This window comes from Salarias fasciatus, chromosome 7 (assembly GCF_902148845.1).
Source record: "Salarias fasciatus chromosome 7, fSalaFa1.1, whole genome shotgun sequence".
Lineage (NCBI taxonomy): Eukaryota > Metazoa > Chordata > Actinopteri > Blenniiformes > Blenniidae > Salarias > Salarias fasciatus.
The window spans coordinates 20,892,677-20,914,294 of record NC_043751.1 but is presented as its reverse complement, the minus strand read 5'-3'; the positions used below and the strand labels follow the sequence as shown (position 1 = coordinate 20,914,294).

The following is a 21,618-nucleotide window of genomic DNA, read 5'->3' as shown; positions in this document are numbered from 1 at the left end:
TCCTACTTTTAATAAAGAGTGAAGACGTTCACCTTGTGCTTGCCTCGATAAATGAGGCTCGTGTCTCCTGTGTTGACCGTCGCTGCAGCTCCGCCGTTCACGCCGCTGCTGTGATTGATGAGTTATCCGCGTGTACTGTCAGGTCAATTGGTCAGAGTTATATGTGAAAGGTGACCTTCAGCGGGACACCATGCAAGTTTAGCTGTCCCCGATCCCGTGTGCACACACCAGACTGGACTGATTTTGTGTCTCCAGGAATATGAGCGCCGTGCATATTAATGAAATGTAGTCATGTCACCAGAGGGCACCAATGTTCTTTATTTTTGATCATCACTGCTGTCGGTGTAAACATGACATTTTAAACCCAGGCCCGTTTTAAGGGGAAATTTAGCTTGATGACTGCTTTTCATGTGAACACAGATTAATTTCTTGAATTTGCGCCTTCTGGAGTCAGGTAGGTTCAGATTGTTCTCATACTGTGTTACTTCTGGCTGACTGTGTGTGGAAGTGCTCATCTTGCTAGAAAATTATTGACTGACTGTGATGATCCAATCGCAAGCTGATATTTAAGAAGTAAATTATTATAGATTAGGATCTACAAATAGAATGCAATCAATGTTTCACTGAAACACGCATGCTTTCTCTCTTTTCTTTGAATGTCTTTCTAGCTGGGAATTTTCTCATGAGGCAATCAAACGCTCGCCGTTGTCCCTTTGCCCTCAGCTGTGACAATGAGCGGCTTTCTCAAGCCGCACATCTTGAGTCTCAGATGTCTAAACGAATGAGAAAATCAGATTTAAATTAGCGGCGTCCGCACACTGCTGCCGCCAGAGCCTGCTGGCAGTTGTAGCATCGGTCCTCCAGGCCCAGAGCAGTGACTTGTTGCTGGTTTTACACCTTCCACAGGCTCCATGTGAGATCTCTTCCTCCTTTAAATCCTCCTCCCCGATCTCCCCCTGCCCTCTCCCTGTCTTTCTCTCCATTGGACTCCAGCCCCTCCTCATTCTCCTGCCTCTCACTTGGCCTGGAAAACCAGGCCTGCCCCTTCACACACTCTGCTGATCTGTTTCACCTCCTTAGCCATGTGGTTGCTCAATCTATTTTCCAGTGTTTGTGTGTGTTGTTTGTGTGTTTTTCTCACTCTTTGGTCTTTTTCTCCTCTGCCTGTCATTATTCTCCTCCTCCTCCTCCTCCTCTACCTTCTGTTTTGCGGTGGATTCTCCGCACCCTGTCTCTTTCTCTTAGTGGGGCAGTGTCAGGGGGTCATAAAGGGGCAGCAACTGGGCATGGGGATGCTGGGGGGGGTCCTTATCGCAGTGACAGCGTGAAGAGCATGGTGACAGAGGGAGTGAAAGCCGGGAGGTGGCAGACCGTCCACGGCCACATGCAGTCCGGAGGATTGAGACCCAGCAAGTGAGTTCAGACCCGAGGTGCAAAAATAAAAAAAAAAAAGAGCGAACACCTGAGTACCATAAAATGTTCTTTTTTTGTTCAGTTTTTTTTTTTTTTTTTGCCCTAACAGCAGCCGTGATCAGATGAATGAAAAACAGGCAGGTCAGGTCATCTTCAGCAGGGGGGGAGAAAGTGTAACTTAAGCGACGGGGTGAGTGTGTGGGCGCAGATCAAGGTGTGAGCACCGGGGAAATGCGCGGTCTCATCAGGAGCAGATAACAATAGTTACTGTCGCCGTGTCACACCGATTCCAACCTTCAGCTGACACAGGCGGCCCAGCTGCTCCGTGCAAGCTCCCCGTGTGAATCTGCAAAAGGATACACTTTAGGAACAGCACTGCTTGCAAATATAATTTTCAAAAAAATGCAACCAAGGACTTTTCACACTCTCAAAGAAATTTCGCATCGCACGCTGTCATCCCACCTTTTAATGAAGATTGAAGATGGCATGTGAATGGCACGCTCGTTACGAACTGCATGTGTTCGACAACCATGGCGTACGGCATCATTACGGCTCTACATTCACTGTGTTGCGAATGACGTGGTTATTTTTTTGATTCTTTGCGATATTTGCACCTTCCTTTGGCACTCGCTGCCTGTGACTTCTTCCTCCACAACACGTTCATGCCCATCACTACCTTACTCTTCATTCCCTCCTTCTCTCCTCTTCTCATCTTTCTTTTTGCCCCTGTCTATAATTGGATTCTATTTTCAGGCTGCTATAAGTGTCTGTGTCTCTTGTGTTTGTGTCTCGCACCCCATTTTCTGTCTCTCCTCCACCGTCACCCTCTGCTCTTATCGCTCCCATCACTCTCTCCATCTTTCTGTCTCGGTGTGAAGCCCCCTTCTGGTTCTCTGGTTCACCTTCTTTTCTTGATTCCTTTCCACAAACTGTTTTAGTTCTGCAAAACCTTCCATTGCCCCTTTTTACCCATTTGTTTCTGGTTGTTACATTATATGACTATCACACTAAAAGCCTTTTGCAAAATTGCGTTAGGCGAAGTAATGCAAAGCAGAGTAAACTGCACCTAACCGATGCGAGGAGCTCTCACATGACCTAATTCTGGTAGTCTGGGTTACACAGCGATCTGAGTGAGAGGAGGATATATTTAGTCCGGAGAAGCAAAACATAAAAAATATGATGAAAGCTACTGTAGAGACGGAACGCAGGAAAAGATTTATGCAAAAACAAGAAACACCAGCTTGTAAAATACAGAATCTGCCTCGTATTTTCATGTTGCTGGGAGATTTTAAAAGTGGCCGTGAGCCAATTAAGCAGCATTTATGGAGGGGAGGAGTGTAGAGTGACAGGCTGACAGAGGGAGGGAATCACACTGTAGAACTTGGTTGGCTGTTGGGATGTCTCTGGAGGTGCAGCACGTATTTAAAAGACGAAAATGACTTAGACAGAAAGGAGAGGCTGTCAGACATGACAAAACTGGACTGACGGCTGGAAGAAATGGGGATCTCTCATCAGTCCAAAAAACCGTCGTCAGAGAGGTCCGGAAGCTGCAGAGCCGCCGCCCACACGCCTCGTCGCTGTCACGTGGCGCCGAACCGCTCCACGCCGGTGCGGACGGTGCACATCCGGCCGCTGCCAGCGCGCAACACACCCGCATGCAAGCAGCACGCTCACACGGCGCAGACACGCAAGTCGCACACACATCTGACGCACAAGAGCGGCTCGCCGCCGCCGCCGCCGCCGCAGCCTCAGCAGCAGCACGCGACACACAGCGACCATCAGTCAGGCTGCACCGTCTACTGCTACTTCTGCTACTGCTGTTACTGCTGTTGCCTCACGTTGCTTTCTTTCTCTCTCCTCCTCCTCCTGTCTCCACCTACCAACACTCCTCCCTCTGACTCCTTCTCCTCTTCGTCCTCACACGCCACCGCCCCTCCCCCCTCCTCCTCCTCCTCCTCCTCCATCCCGCAACCATCCACTTCCTGTTTGGACAAACTCTCCTGTGTCCATCCTGACGTCAACCTGTCCTCTCCCTGCTACCCCGTGCCTCCCTGTGTTCTCTCTGATGACTCTTTCTTCTTCATCTCCTCTCCTGACCTCTTTACCTCCGACCAACCTACCTCCACCCGCCACGGCTCCTCCTCTGTATCTACTCTTTCCACCCCTGGCTCTTCTGACCCCCCTCATCGACCTGTCCTCTGCCGGCCGTGGCCCTCTTCACGCTCTCTTTCCTCCCTGCTCCTCTGTCCTCCCAGCTTTGGGGACCCGGTCTTGTCCTATGCCTCCACTCTGGAGCACATCCCCTCCGGGCCGGCCCGGCCGCGGACGCTGCTGCGCCAGCAGAGCCTCCAGCAGCCGCTCGTCCACCCGTCGGGCCCCGGACTCGGCCACCCCCCCACCACGTCCCAGAGCCTGGGACAGTTGCACACGGCGCCCGGACAGCCCGGGGGAGGCGGGGGTGCCGGGAGAGGAGAGGGAGGCGGCAACAGTGGTGAGGGTGGGGGCGCAGGTACGCGCGGCGGCCCCCGGAGCGCACGGGGAAGCCCCGCAGGAGGAGGGGCCTCTCGCTATAGGGGAGGTGGAGCAGGAGGCCGCTCACGTGCCAATCCTGGCAGCTGGGATTACATGATGGACCAGATCCGGGGTCGAGGCCTGGATGTCAAGTCCTTTCTGTGAGTATCTGCAATTTTTCATTCACATCTTTCTTGATTCTCTTATTTAAAGTCATATCCTCTGTGTGTAAGATAGACTTTGCAGTTTTGCGTTGCAATCATTTAAAGTATCTTTCTTAAGTGTTTTAAGCTTAATGTATGCAGATTAGAGTTTTTAAGTTTTATTGCATTTGTATTTAAGTACTTACTAATCTGCTTTTACCTTTATATGTGCGAAAAACTGTTCTGTACCTCTCCCTTCAGGTGTTTTCCTTCAGTTTGCATCTGATATCCAGGGAAGGATATTACTTCTGTCAGTCAAACTTTGCACTCTGTGCTTGTGCTTATATGTGTTATCCATAATACCTAGTGCAAACACAGCAAGATGAAGCTGAATCCAAATGAGAGGGCAATAAATTGCCTTTATAGAAATATATTGGAAATGTTAATTAAGTTAGAGTTATGAATGTTAATAAGCTTTAGTGTTGTAGCTGTCAGCCGTATTGCTTTATAAAAGATGATCATTATCTTCCCTCATCAAGGCATCATCTCACACACAAATAATAACCATAATAGATTATGTTTAATTCTACCCATCCTTTCCCGTTCATTTAATGAATGAGTACATAGCGAGATACTTTTCAACATGTCTTATTTAAACTGCGCAGTGACACTAGACTGATCAACTAAAGTGAGTTTTGTAGTTGTTTTTTTTTTTAATTGGGCAATATGTTAAAGAAATCCTTTTTTTCCTGTTTCACCATGCATTTCAGCTTCACATGCATGAAAGAGTGAGGATGGCCGATTCATGGCAGGCCGATTCTAAGCCATCCTGTCTTTAAATTGTCAAATGTTGATGCAGTGCTGCGCTAAGTATTAACATGTCTTTGGCCTGCATTCAGGCTTTATGCTGCAGTTGTCTTCCTGGGACATTGCAAGTTTGGCATGTTCAGAATATTTTATCAGGAGGTGCATAATATTCTTTCATAATTATTTACACTGTCTCAAACAACAGCATAATGATATTTTACCACTGTAGCTTTCTTACTAACAGTAAGCCCTGGTCTGCACGTGGTGCTGCTGGCTCACCGACACATGTGTGAACGTGCAAACATCGCACAGCCTTCATGTCACAGTGCATCAGTATAAGAGCAAGGGTCAAGCAGCTGTGTGTAGATTTGTGTTAACCCTGAAGCATTGATCTTATGTCACCGGCACCATTACTTCTACGACATATTGTTGCTTCATGCCCTGAAGAGGGATGGCGGGATGGAGGGAGGGCGGACGAGGGAGACAGAGGGTGTTGAAGGGATGGACAAGGACACTTCCCAGATACAACATGTGTCTAACATTCACTGTGTGAGGTTCATTAAAGCGTTCACACCATATTTGAAATGTGCATTAAAGCTTGTCTGAGTGCTTGCATATGTCACAGCTGAACTATCGCAAACCGGCGAGCTGAGCATTAGCGACGTAACGCATGCAATCACCAAGGTGACTGAGAATATGGCCCATAATTGTCAACTGTGGCACTTATCATTGTAAACGTGGAATTGAGGTCATTGTTGTTGTATTTCCTGTTCTGCAAACAGCAACGCCTCGTTTGACGGACGGCAGAGCGGCGGAGTAATAGACACGACCCATTGTCCAAGCCAGTTAATTCTAATCTTGGCCAGATTCCCTATCTGGGTGAATCATTGCTTTATGAACGTGTTGATGTCACTGACACAGATATCCAGCGTTTGGAGCCATTTGATCCCTGAGGAGATCAGTCCTCGTGCATTTCAGCTTTCAAATCGATATTTTGTCCTTGTGTCGTAAATGTCTCCTCCTCCTCCACTCGTGCACGCTCTCTGTGCATTGAGTGAAGTGCTTTAACAGTATTCTTGAGATAAAGAGCTGATTGGAAAAAAAAAAGGGATCCAGTCACCATAACACATCCAGTGCGAATATAACTTCATGCCTCATTCCACTGTATGGACCAGTGATTCAGCAGGGACACACTGTGGAAACATCTCAATTAGTCTGAGAAAATGGAAAACATGATTTGATTTGGATAAAAAATCACATTGAGTCAGCAGCAACACCAGCGGACCACATGTTGCGAATGAGAGTGTGAAAACTGGTCGGCGAGAAAGCAGAGGGGCTGAAACATTTAGTCAAAACATGAAATTAACATAACAGAGTCAGAAATGTTTGAGAAAAAATGGAAACGTGATCGGACAAAGACATATATATATAAACGGCAAACACCGGTAAGAACACGACACAAACAGAAACATATAAATCAACATAGTAAAAATGACTTAAACACATAAAGATGAAATATTACAGCAATGAACGAACAAATAGGTGACATGGTGTCAAAAATACCCTCATTAATGCTTTGAAAATTATTTATTTAATAATGTGTAAATGTGTTTTACAATGAATAATGTGTTAAAGTAACTTAAAATGTAGAGAACAACAAGCAGAAAATCTCTACAAATTAAAAAAAAACCCACAAATTAACTTAAAAAAAAAGCAATGCAATGAAAAATCCATCAGAAATTACTAGAACTGATGGAAACTGGTTCAGAATAGCATAAATAATGCAATGTAATATGAATCGCTTAAGAAATCAGAAAAGCTCCAAAGAGAGGCAACAACGGCGGCAACTGGAATGAATGGATTGATGAAAAGTTAGGCAGGAAAACACATTTGTACACAGTAAAAATCAATAATAAAAGCAATAGTAATAACAATAATTACTCATTTATCCCTCAATACTGTAATGAATTAAGAAATAATGCCTAAAAAGAGTAAAAATGATGTCTAAATACAAATAGAAGTCATTTCAATGTATAAACGTAACTGATATGTACATTGAATGGCAGAAGTTGGATAAATACTATTTATATATATATTAAAAAAAAAAAGCTTCATGAACATTTCATAAATTGCTGAAAAATATCATCCAATCAGAATCTGTCCCCAGATCGCTGGTGCAGAGTAATGTCTGACTGGTGATGTGGTTTCATATCAAAGTGCAGTAATAATGGGAGCTGAATGGGACTCTGCTGTGTGACAGGAGGTGTCGGAGCCTCCTGCTAATCTGGAAGGGGTTACCTCACGTATACGTTCAGGAGCCACTCGTACAACAGGCTGCTTATTAAACGAGCTCTTTGGAAGCTGCCAGATCGGCTTTCTGACGGCGTGTGAAAAAAAAAAAAGATGAAATTGTGAATTTTAGGGCGCTATCTTCCCGCAACTTGGCAGCGTTGTATTTCCTTCACAGAGATGCTGTAACACAGGCGAAGGCTTAAGCTATAGAACCGTGGGTGTGGATGACAGCGAGGAGGAAGGAGGCAGCGATGAGGAGGCAGAGAATTAAGTGTAGGAGATCGGGACGACTGGGGGGAAAGGGGTGGAGGGGTGGGCTGGGTGGGGGGATTTGGAGAGGCAGTGGTAGCTGGATAGAGAAGATGAAATGAGAAAAAAGTACGACGTGGAGAGCGAGGGAGCAGTGACCCAGAAAACGGTGACACGCACCGCGCACCTCAAGATACTGGATCACTCAAATAGAAACAATTAGTCCAGATCTTCCTAATGAGGCTTAATTAAATCTCAACTCCGCGGAAAGACGCCGTGCGTGTTCGTAGAGAAAGGTGATGGTGGAGGTAAAGCGGCAGGTGAAGAGACTGGACAAGTTACTGTGTAGTGTGTGTGTGTGTGTGTGTGTGTGTGTGTGTGTGCGTGTGCGTGTGCGTGTGCGTGTGCGTGCGTGGCGTCTCGATGCCTTCGACGTGTGTGGGAGCTGCTGAATATCACATCCATTAACAATCATTAACTAATCACCCCGAGTTCCTGAGTTATTTGTGTCGGTCTGATGTGAATACATGCTGTACCTGTTGTCAGCACCACTTCATTAAAGTCATTACGGCGTTATTAATCCGCTCTTTCGGTTTATGATATCTCCTTAATATCCTTCCCTGGACAAAGTGCTTACTGCTGGGCTGTGATGCCGTGTGGCAGATACTCCCTTTTATGACTGTTTTCTCTGTTCCTGCCTCCTCTGTTTGTTTGCTCTGGTGTGATCTCTTGTCGTTCCGCCGCCTCTCAGCTTTGTGTCCAAACCGTCACCTGAAGTGACCTCTCCTTTTCCTCTCTCTCCCTGCACCACACCTTCTTTATATTCAATTTCCCTATCCTTTGCATCTGTTCTCTATTCTCGCCTCTCTCTCTCTCTCTCTCTCTCTCTCTCTCTCTCTCTCTCTTTCTACCTTTTGTACTGTTTGCATCTTGTTTTTATGGGGAGCCAGTGAAGGGAAGCTGGTGGTCCTGGCTCTGGCCATTGGTGTGGCAGAGCAAGATGACTTTGCCAATATCCCTGACCTGCAGCAGGAAACAACGCAGGCAGCACCACCGGCCAATCAGGAGCCGCCTCCTGAGAAGAGGTACCAGATAATGTATGAGAGCGCTTGTTGTGCTTGCGAGAGCGAGAGGAGTGCGAATGAAAGGGACGCGAAGAATGCGATATTGAGGAAAACCGAGAGAGGAATTCAGAGTCCGGGCAGGAAGAGAGTAGCTTTGTTTGGCAGTGTTTTCGGTGAGTCACTGCACTTAAGTGTATTGTGCCACAGACCTGCACCCGAAATAGCAGTGGAGCTTTTCACTCTGTTACAGAGATATAAATGAGCGCCGACGATGAAACCAACTGTAGGAAATAAATGCCGGCAGAGGCGAGATGAGTAAAAATGATTAAACAATTTAGGTTGTTAGCTGAAAAGCCGTAATGAGCTCATAAATCACAGCAGCGAGATGTCCGCTGGTACTTTTTCCCCTTTTTCAGCTTTTTATAGACAAAAAATAAAAATCAGCTAATAAAAAAAAAAAAGTGTTTTCTGAAGCCGGTCGTGTTTTTTTATCCCCTGACCACGATAATTATCTCACAAATATCACAATGACATTTTTCCACCACCATTTTCATCCCCTATATGTTTGTGTTTTCACGCTTTCCTCCCAGAGACCTCCCATTGGTAGTTGTTGTATTTTTCTTTGTATATTCATGCTTTTAATATCCCCGTCCTTTCTGCTCCCGTGTTCTTTTTTCCCCTCCTGCTCATTAGCTCCCTTCAATCACCCTGTGCCGCTCCGAGAGTCTTGTCTCTGTAGCTCCACCGAGGGCCCGGAGAGCCTCCTCATTATTCCACAACATGTTAGTCACTTACATAAACATCCTGCTAAAAATAACCCTTTTCCTTGCCAGCCAACTTACACAGTGGAAGCCAAAATATTTCCACTCATCTTTAAGGATGTATCAGCCGTGCTCACATTCCGCCCATCTCCCGGAATAATTGGGTTTGTGCTCGTTTTTCGGAATCGGACCAATTTTTTTTTTTTTTTTTTTGTGATACAGTTAAAAGCCAACAGATGAGTACAGTTGGGCGTGTCGCGAGGAGCGAACGGCTCCAACCACTGACGGCCGTGGACGGTTAGTTGCGATTATATTCACCAGCAAATAATAACTGCCGAGTGGAAGCGAAACCCTGTGTTTAGTCCAGCCGTAGGCAGAGGCGACACACTCGATTTCCTCTGCGGTCCAATTAGGGCTGTTTTAACCCCACTTTGATTCTGTGACAAATGGGAGACAATTTGGAGATACATAATATGACACACACCTTGAAACAAAATGGGAGAGGACGGCGAGCAAATTCAGATGTTCTCGTCACACCAATTATTCCTCATTCACAAGTGCTTCATCAATTTGACACATGACTTTCAGCCGCGGCTCCTTGTACAATACAGATGGTGAATGTTTTCTTACCCAGACAGCACAGCTGCAGAATGGAGCTGCACACATGCAGCTCCATACATTCGTAAGGGGGCTCGTGCGCCTACAGCGTGATAGAAATAGTCCGTTCTCGACTTGTGAGCACATTTGTTTATCTGTGTAAGTCTCCTGGCCTGAAGCTGTCTGCAGCCATTTCCTACAGTCAACACAGAACTGCATGGACTTAAAAACAAGAAGCACTCGAAGACTGTGGCTTCAGTGAACATCAGAACTATGTCCACTGTTTGGGATTAGTTTCAAAGCCCACAGAGTCACAGAGAATCACAATTTTCTGTGTGAATTTCTGTTTATGTTTCATCTGGCCTTCCCAGCTCTTTGTGTTTGTTTAGAAGCCTTCTCAAACAGCTTTTAAAATCCGCTAATAGACCAAAGAGTGAGCGGGGACCGCAGGTTGCTCGGGCCTGCATTAGGCCCACATCATCCAGCCCGATTAAAAGTGACGGGGAGCTTTGTGCTCTTTTCTGGATTAACCCGAGGTGCGTTTAATTTCTTTGGCTCAAAACAGAGTGAGTGGCAGCCGAACAATGGCGAAGCGGCTGAGATTGGACTGTAATGAAAGCATTGAATGCCTCGACCCTTTACCGAGCAGCTGTCTGTCCTTCCCCTGAGATGTAAACTAATTCTACTTGAGCTACTCATTCTTATGTTTCACATGAAATTACAAATTCAAATTCTTAATAAATGATTCAGCCACCCTTTAATTGGCTGCTAAATTTAGAAGCAGGAGTAAACGTTGCAGGATGACAGGCTATTAGAAAAGCAAGGTATAAGCTTGCTGGGAGTATATCATTCCCCGTGGTGTTAGTGCTGACTTCACAGATGTCTAACCATGATTTAATCAATCATGCTCCTGGCATATTGCTCAATTGAAACTGGGCTCTCAAGCCAGAGACAAAGCGCGGCTCTCGTTGGCGCCTCGCCCTCCACGCCCATGTCACGCGTACGGCCATATCATCGCAGTTTGTATATTCAGCCATGTGCTCGTGCTCATCACTCATCCCCACCTGCATCTCTCGCCTCACGCCTCATGAATATATTACGCCGAGCTGACCGTCTCGGCAGCGCGCCGCTGACAGACTGTTTCAGCTCAACATAAAGCCTGTGAAGTTGCTGTTAATAGTTTATGGGACTCTCAAACGTCGCTGCCATCAACGCAAACATCAAAGTGAATTCTCCCCCCACTTCATGAATAGCAACAAGCCAATGTCTGCTCACTCCTATGTGTTGCCCTACATTAATGACACAGCCAGGGGTTCAGCCTAACTTTGGTACAATTGTAGGTATTTGTAATCCCTAAATGCACTAGTTATTTTTTTAAAAATGACAGAGATATTTTGATAGACAAACAATGAATAATTCAATTAACTTTACTTTAAATCGTTTTTCATTCAAGCATACTTTTTTCTAGATAGGTGCATTTAATTTTAGATACCTGGTAAGTCTTTGTATATAGTCTGTAGCTGTCAGAAATGTCACTGTTAAGATTTTGCAATCAACTTTTTCTTATGTCTCAATTGAAAAAACATTAAATTCTGGATACAAAATGTGAGTTTTGTTATTTTAACTATTAATAGTTTATAAACCCTCCAACAAACCCCAGTAATTTTATTTTATTTTTTTTCTTAAAACTAAGAAGAAAAAAATCATGCTGGGAAAAAGCTTCCCTTTGATCCTCAGATTTTTCCCGCTGCCTCTGCAGCTATGTCGTCCTGAAGTCCCGCAGCGTCTCCGAGGGGATTGCTGTCGATATGAAAATAACAGGTTTTTTTTTTTTTTAATGCGTTGTCTCTTATTAGACCAGTGTTGAATAAGATACGGCCTGTCATGTCAGTTTTCCAGCAGAGATATCTCCTGTGTAAACTTTATGCTAATTCACCTTCAGTTGCAGTGTGTTTCCAGGCAAAGCTGGATAGGGAATCGTGCACATCACAAACGACCATTCTTTACAGTGCAGACCGTAATGGTATCGGCCTACATGTAATACCTACACATCAATCTGATTACTTTATCCAACGTTCGTGTCAATTGGCCAATCCGATTTATAAATCAGAGAGAATTCAATCCGATTGTCTTAAAAATGGCCAAATAAATGTCGCCAGTGTGTTTTTATCTTCACATGTTAAATACATTTAGCTGTATGGATTTCATTATTATATTGTAAGAGGTTGATTCATGGATATTTAGCGAAGTGTCTTTAATTACAAACGACCCGATTGAATTCTTTCATCATTCCAGACAACAGCACTCGTGACCTTGCACTATAATTACCTGAATCCCGGTAACAGTAAAATGTATGTAAAAGGACTTGAGGCACAATCAGCAGAGGTTTCTCCATTAACAGTTTTTCACTGTGTTAATGCTCCATTGTTGCTTTGCTCTGGTTGAGCACAATTCAAATAAATACCCTGTTGTCGCCCGCGGCCATGAGAATGTGTCACGGTGCCAGATATTCCTGCTCCTCTGCGGACCTTGCGCGAGCGATGGATGGATGAAAGCCCTCTGCTCGGTCGTTTGTGTCCAACGTGCTGCAGGAGCTGAGTGACAGTTTGAGCCACACCGGGGTTGTCGGAAGGCAGAGAGACTTTGAAGCCGAGGTTACACTTTTTCCATCACAAAAGAGGAAACAGAGGAATTGGACTTGATTATAAAATTGTGCGTTGCTTTGATTTGAGGGACGGCACACGCTGAGACGTGTGTCCCAGGCGTCCATAGGTTGCACATCTTGGACGACTTAATTAGGATGTTAGAGTGAATTGTTAATGCCTCATTGGCCCTCACTCATACAACTCAGTCGCGATTCAGTGAACATATACTGTAGGTTCTCTTCCAGTGTTGCTATAAAGAGAAGCCACAATCCCCGAGAGCTTCGAATCTAGATCTCTCTCTGAGTGGCAACGGAATGGTCCAATGAGGACACAGGTTTTGGGACGGAGGAGGTGGGACATATCCTTGTGCCACATTAACATTCAATCCACTTGCCTGTGGTCTTTCAATTATTCATCCATGCATGTTACATCACTTTGTGTAAGCCAGTGGAGTTGTTTCTTGTTTCAGAATACGTCTCACAGATATTAATAGACAGAGAGGTATGTTTCCCTACCCCAAAGACATGATGCACTCAGCGAGACGCTCCGAGTGTCTGTTAATTGCCAAGCCGGCTATATAATATTACTTCATAATTTATGAGCTTATTACAATGCTTAACTTGGCATGAAAGAGTAACGTAAATATAGTGAACGGCGGTTATGACCCTCTACCTAAATCAAAATAGATGTGTGTTTATTCAGTGCCACCACTGCGTTTGTCCCTTAACTGCATTAGTCTGTTTAGGAGGAGGAGTTAGATCTGTGGATGACGGGAGATGATGTGTTTACGCTGCTGTTAGGTCACCTTGAGGTCACGCACAGTTAACGTATAGCTTAACATGGGAAGGTGCAATTTCAGGCCCTTTTTGCTTTTGAGATGACACCTAATAATGCTCCTGTCGGGCTTCGAGACGATATAAGATGTGTATGTGTTTCTCCATAAACATGTAAATTGATTATTGCATGCTCTGTTAGTCTGACACAGTGCTCCGCCTGTGACAAGAGTTTTTTCGCAGGCCCAACTAATCAGCGGAGCCTTCAGGGGCTCCGGTTAAGACCGTCCCCGAGGCTTTGGCTCCCTGCAGCCACCGTGCTCATCCGCACATCACAGGGGAAATGTAGAGATGCATTCAGTTTTGTGCAAAGAGGTGGGGGGGGGGGAGTAGATAGCACTAAGGCGTACAAAATGTGGCACAAAAAGAGGAAGAGGAGGAGGAAGAGGAGAGTGCATTCATAAATACATACATTCATGCATCCATCCATCCATCCACCCATCCATCCATCCTTCCATCCATCCACAGGTCAGGGAAGGATGAGAGAGGAAATTCAAAGTGCAAATCCATCTTCCTTCCACGAGAGTAGTCGGAGGGAGTACTTATTGTGCTCTGCACATCCATGCGTCATACAGGGCTAAAGGCAGCACTCTAGCCGGCAGGTGCACGCTGGTACACATGCTCATAAGATGCACACAGATAGATGGATGGTGGCCGAGGAGACAGGCTATTAGGAGCATTAACGTGGGACTCCTGCGTCCTGTCAGAGCAGTCGGCACATATGCCGCCGCTTCCACCTCCACCTGAGAAGCAATCCTGAAAATGAACGAGGAATTCAAAACACCTGACACACTCATTTTCGGATTTTTAATAAAGCTTTTTAAAGGTTTTGATGAATTTATGTTGCTGATGCGAATGATGAGGAAGTGGTTTTATTGAAGCAGTGAGACACTGATATGAAATTGCAAAGAGTTTTGGGAGGCTGTAAAGAGAGGTGGGGCGATGAACTGTCTTACATTTGAAATCAGTCCTGTTTTCGCTGTTCTTGTAGAACTCTGAGAACTTTACTTGACGTGGAGAACAGAGGAGATAAAGCTGCACGGAGCGGTATGTTGAAAATACAAAATGAAATAGCTGTAACCAGTATTTGTGGAGATAAACATTTGGCAGGGAGTGAATCGCCCCGGTTGTGGTTTTCTATTTCCACTTGGAGTTCAGTAAACGAAGCGGAGACACAGAAGGCAGCATTTAGCACCTCCCTCGGCTCTTATTCCTGAAATGGGATTTCAGTAAACGATGCTATTTTGGACTAATTTCTAGTTCCAACATGCAGGAAGTAATTAATTGACAGTGTGAGAATCCATATTTATGTGCTGCCGCAGAATTTTTGGTCTTAGTCTGAGGAGCGGAGCGTCAGGAATGACTGATTCTAGTGTGAATGTACATGCGCTTCATGTGGATGATGAGTTGCGTAAGCAACGTCGTGCTTCACTGATGGTTTCTTTTCTTTTTCTTTTTTTTTTTTTTGATGTTGTATATGATACTGGGAAGTGTGCTGCACCCCTGAAGAATGATAGATCTAGTGGGCGGCTATGAAATTGAGCATAGACACTGAAATACATCACTTCATGGTCTCAGGCGAGCGTGTTTGTTTGAGTGTGACATGTTTGCAAAAGGGGTGGGGAATGTCTGAAAAGAACAAAAAAAAAAAAAAAAGAAAAAAGAAAAAAAAAGGAGGGTCTGGGTGGGGCTCTCTTTCTCGCGTCTCTCTCCAGCCTAGAAGTGGAGTGTCTTTCCCCCCCCTTCCCCCTCTCTTCGAGCTGCTGGCCCTCGGTCAGGTAACAAAACAGGATAGTATCACAGGACGGTGAAACCCAAAGTGGCCCCGCCTGCCTCCATATGTGTGTTCATGTGAATGTGTGTGTCTGCGAGGCTCTCACCCGTACCTGTCATATATCCTATGCCTTATCTTCCTTGTTTTCCGTGTGTTTTGCCTGTTTGTTGCACCCCTCTAAACACACCCTTCCCTCTGCGTCCACTCCCAGCAGCCTCCTGTCACACACCCCCAAAAACCCCCCCATATGTATGGTCTGTGTTTCTAGAGTCGTTGCTATGCCAACAGCCCACTTTCCTTGCCTTAGCTGTGGGAGAATCTGATCTGAGTCCGCTCTGCCTCCCACTGGATACTGTAGACAACTGCAGGCTTCACAGACTCACATCAGCCCCCCAAGGGGTCAGAAAGAAAAACAAGCATTGGCACCAAAACGCAGCAGCTGTAGTTTCACCATCTGTGACACCGATGATGTTTTATTAGAAATTAAATTAACTGAAGCCAATCGTCATCATCGATATATGATATCGTACATAATCTGGAAGAAGCGCCCTGTTATATGCAACGGTTGTGCAGGCCCGGCTGCTTTGTTTAAGCAGCCTGGAGGCAGGGAGCAGAGGACCACCTCAGGTGTTGTAGAGCAAGGCTGGTAGAAAGGCCATTCCCCCGGCTGCACTAGCTCTTACCTGAGAATGCACTGAACCCCTGAATGAAGCATGAAAGAGAATGAATAATTGAAGACTTTCACTCCCCCATCGATAGTTGGGAGGTGGAGGAGGAGGGAGGTGCCTCGCTTTACTTCAGACTCCGAGAGTCTCTCCAGTGCTTTCAAGCTTTTTAACGAGCTGATGCTCGTATCCTAAGTCATCGGTTTGAACCCTGCCGGTTTCCTCTCCTCACAAAACAAAAAAACAAACATTGCCTGCAGTTTAAAGTCCATGCAAAAAACATAAACAGGCCAATCAGAATGCGATTACTTCCCTTGGCGACTAATACGACTAACACCAATTGATGACTATTCCCTTCCATTCTAGAGATGGTCAACATCCCTCCTTCCCCCCCGTCTGGCTCCGGTTCCCCTGCTGGTTGAAGTGAAGTCCGTCTGCTTGTCTTGTTCGCTTGCTTTTTCTGTCTGTCTATTTGTCAGTATATATTTTCCCCCACAGTTTTGTCCTTGTCTTTTGCAAAAAAAAAAAAAAAAAAATGTACACATTATTGCATTCAACATCGATTTTCATACAAATTCGTTGTTCGGCGGATCCAGCAAATGAAAGAAAAAGGCAAAAAAAAAAAACAGTTTGACCCTGTGATACTCACATTCTCTCGATGGAAAAGCTTGACAGAGAATGCTGGCCAGACAGACAGACGTTCTATGGGCTCCCTGTTTATTGCCCGTCCCAGGCATTGCCTTCACTCTCTGAGTGACCACTACTTGCATATGTTGAATATGCACATGTAGCCAATGCCAGTTTGTGCTTTGGCCCCTGTGTCCCCAGTCCTCACTTTTAGAGTGTTGCTAAATGGTTGGAAAAACAAAACGAACATTTCATTATCTGCAGACTTCAAACCCAGCAAGGCCCTCTTTTGTAACACTCTAAATGTGCCTTTACTATGTTCTTACTATATGTCCGTCTTTCTGTGTTTTCAGTGCTTTTTTTTTTCCGTGTTGTATACCTACATTCTATTTATCTTTCATACTTCACATCTGTTGATTATTTTCAGTCGTCCATGTTTTTTTTCAAAAAAAAAAAGTTCTCGCTCTCTTTTTCCTGACGATCAATTGTATTTATTGTCTTTTTTCTTTTCTTCTTTGTGCTCTTTTTCTCCTTTTAGCATGTTTTGCTCCTTTGTCTCCTGTTAGAGATACTGTGTGTGCGTAGCTCTTTATTTTTGTCTCCTATTCTTTGATACTTATCAGACTGACCAAACTAAGCCTCTCTTGTGTTTCCAGGCTTTCCTTCCTTCATTCCCTATCTTTTCTTGCAGCTCTGTTTTTTCTCTCTAATGTGCTGGTGTTTGTAACAATCTCACTCTCTCTTTGGTTTTTTAGTTTTTCGTACTGTTCATGCTATTAATACTTGCTATCTCTTCTAATCCAGATTAAAAAACAAAAAAAAAATCTGCTTGCTATTTCCTACATTACGTTTTTGATCTTTCTATCTTATCTACAGTCTTTTATGATTTCTGTGTGTTGGTTTTGCAACTTCAGCATCCTCTCTTCGTCCGCTCATTCCTTTCTTCTTTCTCTGTGTTTCTGTTGTGTTTTTCTCTATTTACTGTTTGTTTCCTGCCTAACAGTGTTTCAGTGTCCGGCCTCTCCATGTGCCTTGATCAGTCATCTATGGAGTGCTGTGTGTCTAATGTTTCATCAGCCAGGACTGTTGCATTTTACCTCTCTTTTCTCGGTCCGTCACACCTTTTCCTCGATCTCATGATATCTATCCTCTTTTATTTCTTTTCTTTTGCTGTTTTCCTTTCCTTTACTCTTCGTGATTCTTGTTTTCATGATGTATGAACATAGAGGTTTTTTTCTCCCAGAATGTTTCACCACGCGTGTTTTCAACTATCCTCATGTGAAGGAAATAAACTGAACATCTATTAACATTTGTACCTACAAACCAGCTGTGCCATGGGAGATCTCTGCTCTCTCCTTTCTTTCTTTCTTTTTTTTTTTTTTTTTTCATAAGTCATTTTTGTTGTCGCCACAGAGAGAAACTTAAAACACAAAAATACTTCGTCAGACTGTTGAGTGTTTGTCCTGTTGAACATCTGGTCCTCTACATGTCGCTGTAGATGTTAGTCTACTGTTTAATGTCCCGTTGCTGTACATGTCAATATACATGTGCGTCCCGTTAATGTCTTCAGAGGGAGTAAAGGTTCCTCGTGAACTCTGTACTGGGGACCGGATATTAATAATTGGTTTCTATGTGTGTTTTAAAATTTGGATTTTCTGTGTTGTGTTCTGTCTGAAAATGTGTTACTTATTTGGTCGAGGTAACTTTCTTGTTAGAGATGTGGACGCTTGCCACACCCGGACTCATTTACGGAGTCATCCCGGACTCCAGTTTTCATCAAACGCAACTCGCTGCATCAATTGTCCTCAGTTCTAGCGCCCGCCATTAATCTGTGGGATCTTTGGCAGATTTCATTTGGCTTCGATCGTGATAGCTACAGAAAGTGCGATCGGCTTTGAAGCCACATCTATCCAAAGTCAAACTTGGACTCGCTTGTGTCAGAAATCCAGTTTTTCCACTGTTGAACAGGTGGAGGTTTGGCTCAGTTATTCTCCCTTGTGTAGACGAGTTAGCTTCTCAGCGTGCGTCCTCGCCGTTTTCCCGCTGTCAACCCGAGGTTTTGTGCTTACAGGGGTAACAAGCCAGCTAACAGCCCCAAGGGCCAACCCCCAGATGCCGACGGCCACTCCTCCGTCACCGACCTGGCCAACTCTCTCACCGGAGACATGGTGATGGTAAGAAGCTCTGCTCCACCTCACATCCATCCTGCAATGACTTATTTATGTTTCCTAAATCATCTTATGTCAAAACTCCCGTTCGAACTAAAAATGAGCCAAGTCTGCATCGCTGTGGCGACCCTCTAAAAAACAGAGCAATCAAATACTCATTTGATAATTCGCCTGCATTATTTAGTAGTCAATTATGCGCACTAGTTATCTGTAAAGCTCAATTCAAAGCATGCGTGTGCCAATAGAAGCTGGCGGAGCTGAGCCGTATTATGCACGCTACGTTATCTCCACCTGTTCTTCTGGAGGCTGCGAGCAGCGGCGTCCTTCACCTGATGCCATGGTTTTCTCTTTCACATGTTGTTGGGCAGCGGTTTCGCCTGTCATTACATCTTGTTGGTTAAAATTGGCTTTTTTTTTCCTGTAAATTCCTCCTATAATTGTGGCAGAAATACCTTCAGGCAGCGCTGAAGGACATTTCAGTCAGTCGCAGCTCTGAACAAACGGGTTGATTTTTCTAATGGCTACTTCAAAAAATTGGTAAGATATGATCCAATCCACTCTTTTAAAGCGAGTATCTAAACAGATTTATTAGTATATCTTTGAAAAGTTGAAGAGACTCATTGACATCTGTAGTTCTGGAGAAAAAAAAAGTGAGGAATTAGTGCTTTTGGTCATCAACTGAAAATTTGAAGGTTCTTCATTTTTAATAAATGATAGGTTGATGTGAAGTTTTACCTGCTAAAAAAGAAACTATTTAAAAATATATTTATATACCTGACAGTTATTTCCCACAGTGGCAATCAAGCAAGACAAGCTATCCAAGGTGACTCACACTGTTTGATAAATTAGACTTGGAATATTTCACTCTTGCTCTGCCTGGTGGTTTTAAAACCCATATTTATAAAATGCTGAGTGAGTTTTTGTCACTTTGAAATTGTAGCTCTGGCCTAAACCTCCAAAATCAAGAATTTCAGGTAATACTCGGAGAGAGTGTTTGCATGCAAATCACTCCTCAGAGTGTCACTCGTGGCTCTTGCACAGAGTGGTTTAATGAACTGCCGGTTGCTTATCTCCACACAAAGTCCTCAAATGTGTTGTTCCAGTTTTATGCAGTTGTTAGAAAGAGAGAGAGAGAGAGAAAAAAAAAAAAGACAAAGGACATAGACAGAAGGTGGAGCTGCGGGAAGAAAAGAAGCAAGTCTTTATTAGTCAGCTGCAAGTGCAGAATGCCAACCTTGAGCTGTGCTTCCTGGCTGTTCTCTCCATGCCTTTCACGCGACGCTCTCCGGCCTCCCGTTTGTCTCTCCTTCTCTCCTCTCCTCCTCTCTCTGTCCACTGCTTCTATCAGATAGTGGCCTTTTAGTGCACAGCGGTGATAAAGCAGTCAGGGCGGCTGTGAGAGAGAATGGGTGGTCTAAAGCTCCCCTATCTTCAATCTGAGCGCCTCCTGCCTCTTAAGAACATTAGTAAGGAAATTAAACTCTCTCAGTCTTCTTAATGTCAGGCCATTCCTGTGGCTTTGAGCAGTTGCTTGAGTGCGCCGCGGTGAAAATTCGGCTCTAAAATCCCCCCCCCCCCCCTCATCCCCTCACAGCTTCTCTCTGTCAAGGTCTGTGTGCATGTGCCTGTGACACAGAAAGCGTGTGTGCCCCAGGATTGAACTTTTCTTTGCCGAAGCTGCCGCTGCTGCCGATGACGACCCTGGATGCAGAAGCGTTTCTATTTATTTGTCTGCAATTTGTGGCCTGCAGCTGTCTCCGGGCTCGGAGGACGACGACGGCGAGGGGCCTATCAGTGAAAAGCTGGGCCGGATCCAGTTCAGTATAGGCTACAGCTTCCAGAACACGACCCTCACCGTGAAGGTTCTCAGGGGCCAGGACCTCCCAGCCAAGGACTTTTCCGGCACCTCGGACCCTTTTGTCAAAATTTACCTGCTTCCCGACAAAAAGCACAAGCTGGAGACCAAGGTTAAGAGGAAGAACCTGAACCCGCACTGGAACGAAACCTTCCTGTTTGAGGGTTGGTACTACTCCTGCTCACACACTGAATTTTATTATTATTGTATTATATAGTATTAGAAAGATCAGAATGAATAAAATCGTACATAACATGGTTATCTGAAACATCCACTGTGACAGTGTGACTGGAAATCTATTTGTCCAACACTTTGTTAAAGACTGATGTTTTGCAGACCCTCTTAGCAATTTGTTTTTTTTTTGTTTTTTTTATATTTTAATCCGCTAGAAGAGGATCATTTTCAATTTTCGAGCTTGGCATCGCTGAAATCCTTACCTCAAGCAATAATTAGAGAACTTGGGACGTTTGCTGATTTGTCCTCTCGCTGAAAGTCAGGAGAAAATCGATGCCGCTCTTAGACCTCCAGACTAAATACAGCATAAAGCTGCATCCAGGAGCTGCTTCGCTTAACACAAACAATAGAAAGGCTGAAAAACAGCAAGTGTGGCTCCGTCCTAAAGTAAGAAAAATCCGAAACTGAAGTGTCAGTAAGTAGGACTGACCCAGCTTTCTCTGATAACTCTTGGATAAGTACATGCTGGAAGCTCACAAGTTTATACAGCTTAGTATTTGTAACAACAAAAATAAGCTGTTAGCACAAAAAGAGCATTGTGGGAGTTATGTGAAAACTCACAAACAAGGTGTGAAATCAATTTATTATTTAATATGTAGTGATTAAACCCTTAGTTGAAAAAAACAGGTTTTCTGGTTTGAACTGAGGACGTTTTGTTGCAGCCATGAAGACGGGGAGTGGTACCTCTGTTCGGGCTGAATTGGTTTCATTATGGAGGCTTTAGCTGGACGACAGTGCAGCGGACAGATAGGCAAAATAACGTTCAAACGGCTCCAACGTTTTCCAAATTCAGAACAATAGTGGGAAGCTCTTGAAAAATGAATGAGATGGGTGTTTGTGACTGGAGGATAATGATCCCCCTCAGTCAGCCCACAGAGGGCTGTCTGGTCCAAGCAGTTTTTGGAGTGCACTTTGGCCTTCGCCAAATTTATCCCTGTTAGCAAGGTGCAGATTACACCGCCGCCTCTGTACTGTCAGGA

At 44.6% G+C, this 21,618-nt stretch overlaps 1 protein-coding gene across 3 annotated transcripts in view; it reads left to right on the top strand.

Moving 5' to 3' along the window:
* Positions 1-21,618, top strand: part of syt7a (synaptotagmin VIIa) — a 78,468-nt gene that overhangs the window by 52,899 nt on the left and 3,951 nt on the right. For 2 of the 3 annotated variants that reach the window (XM_030095738.1, XM_030095737.1), the window contains 5 exons: positions 1,246-1,413; positions 3,669-4,085; positions 8,366-8,500; positions 18,453-18,555; positions 20,301-20,568. In XM_030095738.1, coding sequence (XP_029951598.1) covers positions 1,246-1,413; positions 3,669-4,085; positions 8,366-8,500; positions 18,453-18,555; positions 20,301-20,568 — 1,091 coding nt within the window. Of the gene's footprint in view, positions 1-1,245; positions 1,414-1,810; positions 4,086-8,365; positions 8,501-18,452; positions 18,556-20,300; positions 20,569-21,618 lie in introns of those variants that run through there. The other variant, XM_030095736.1, reaches the window with a different exon arrangement.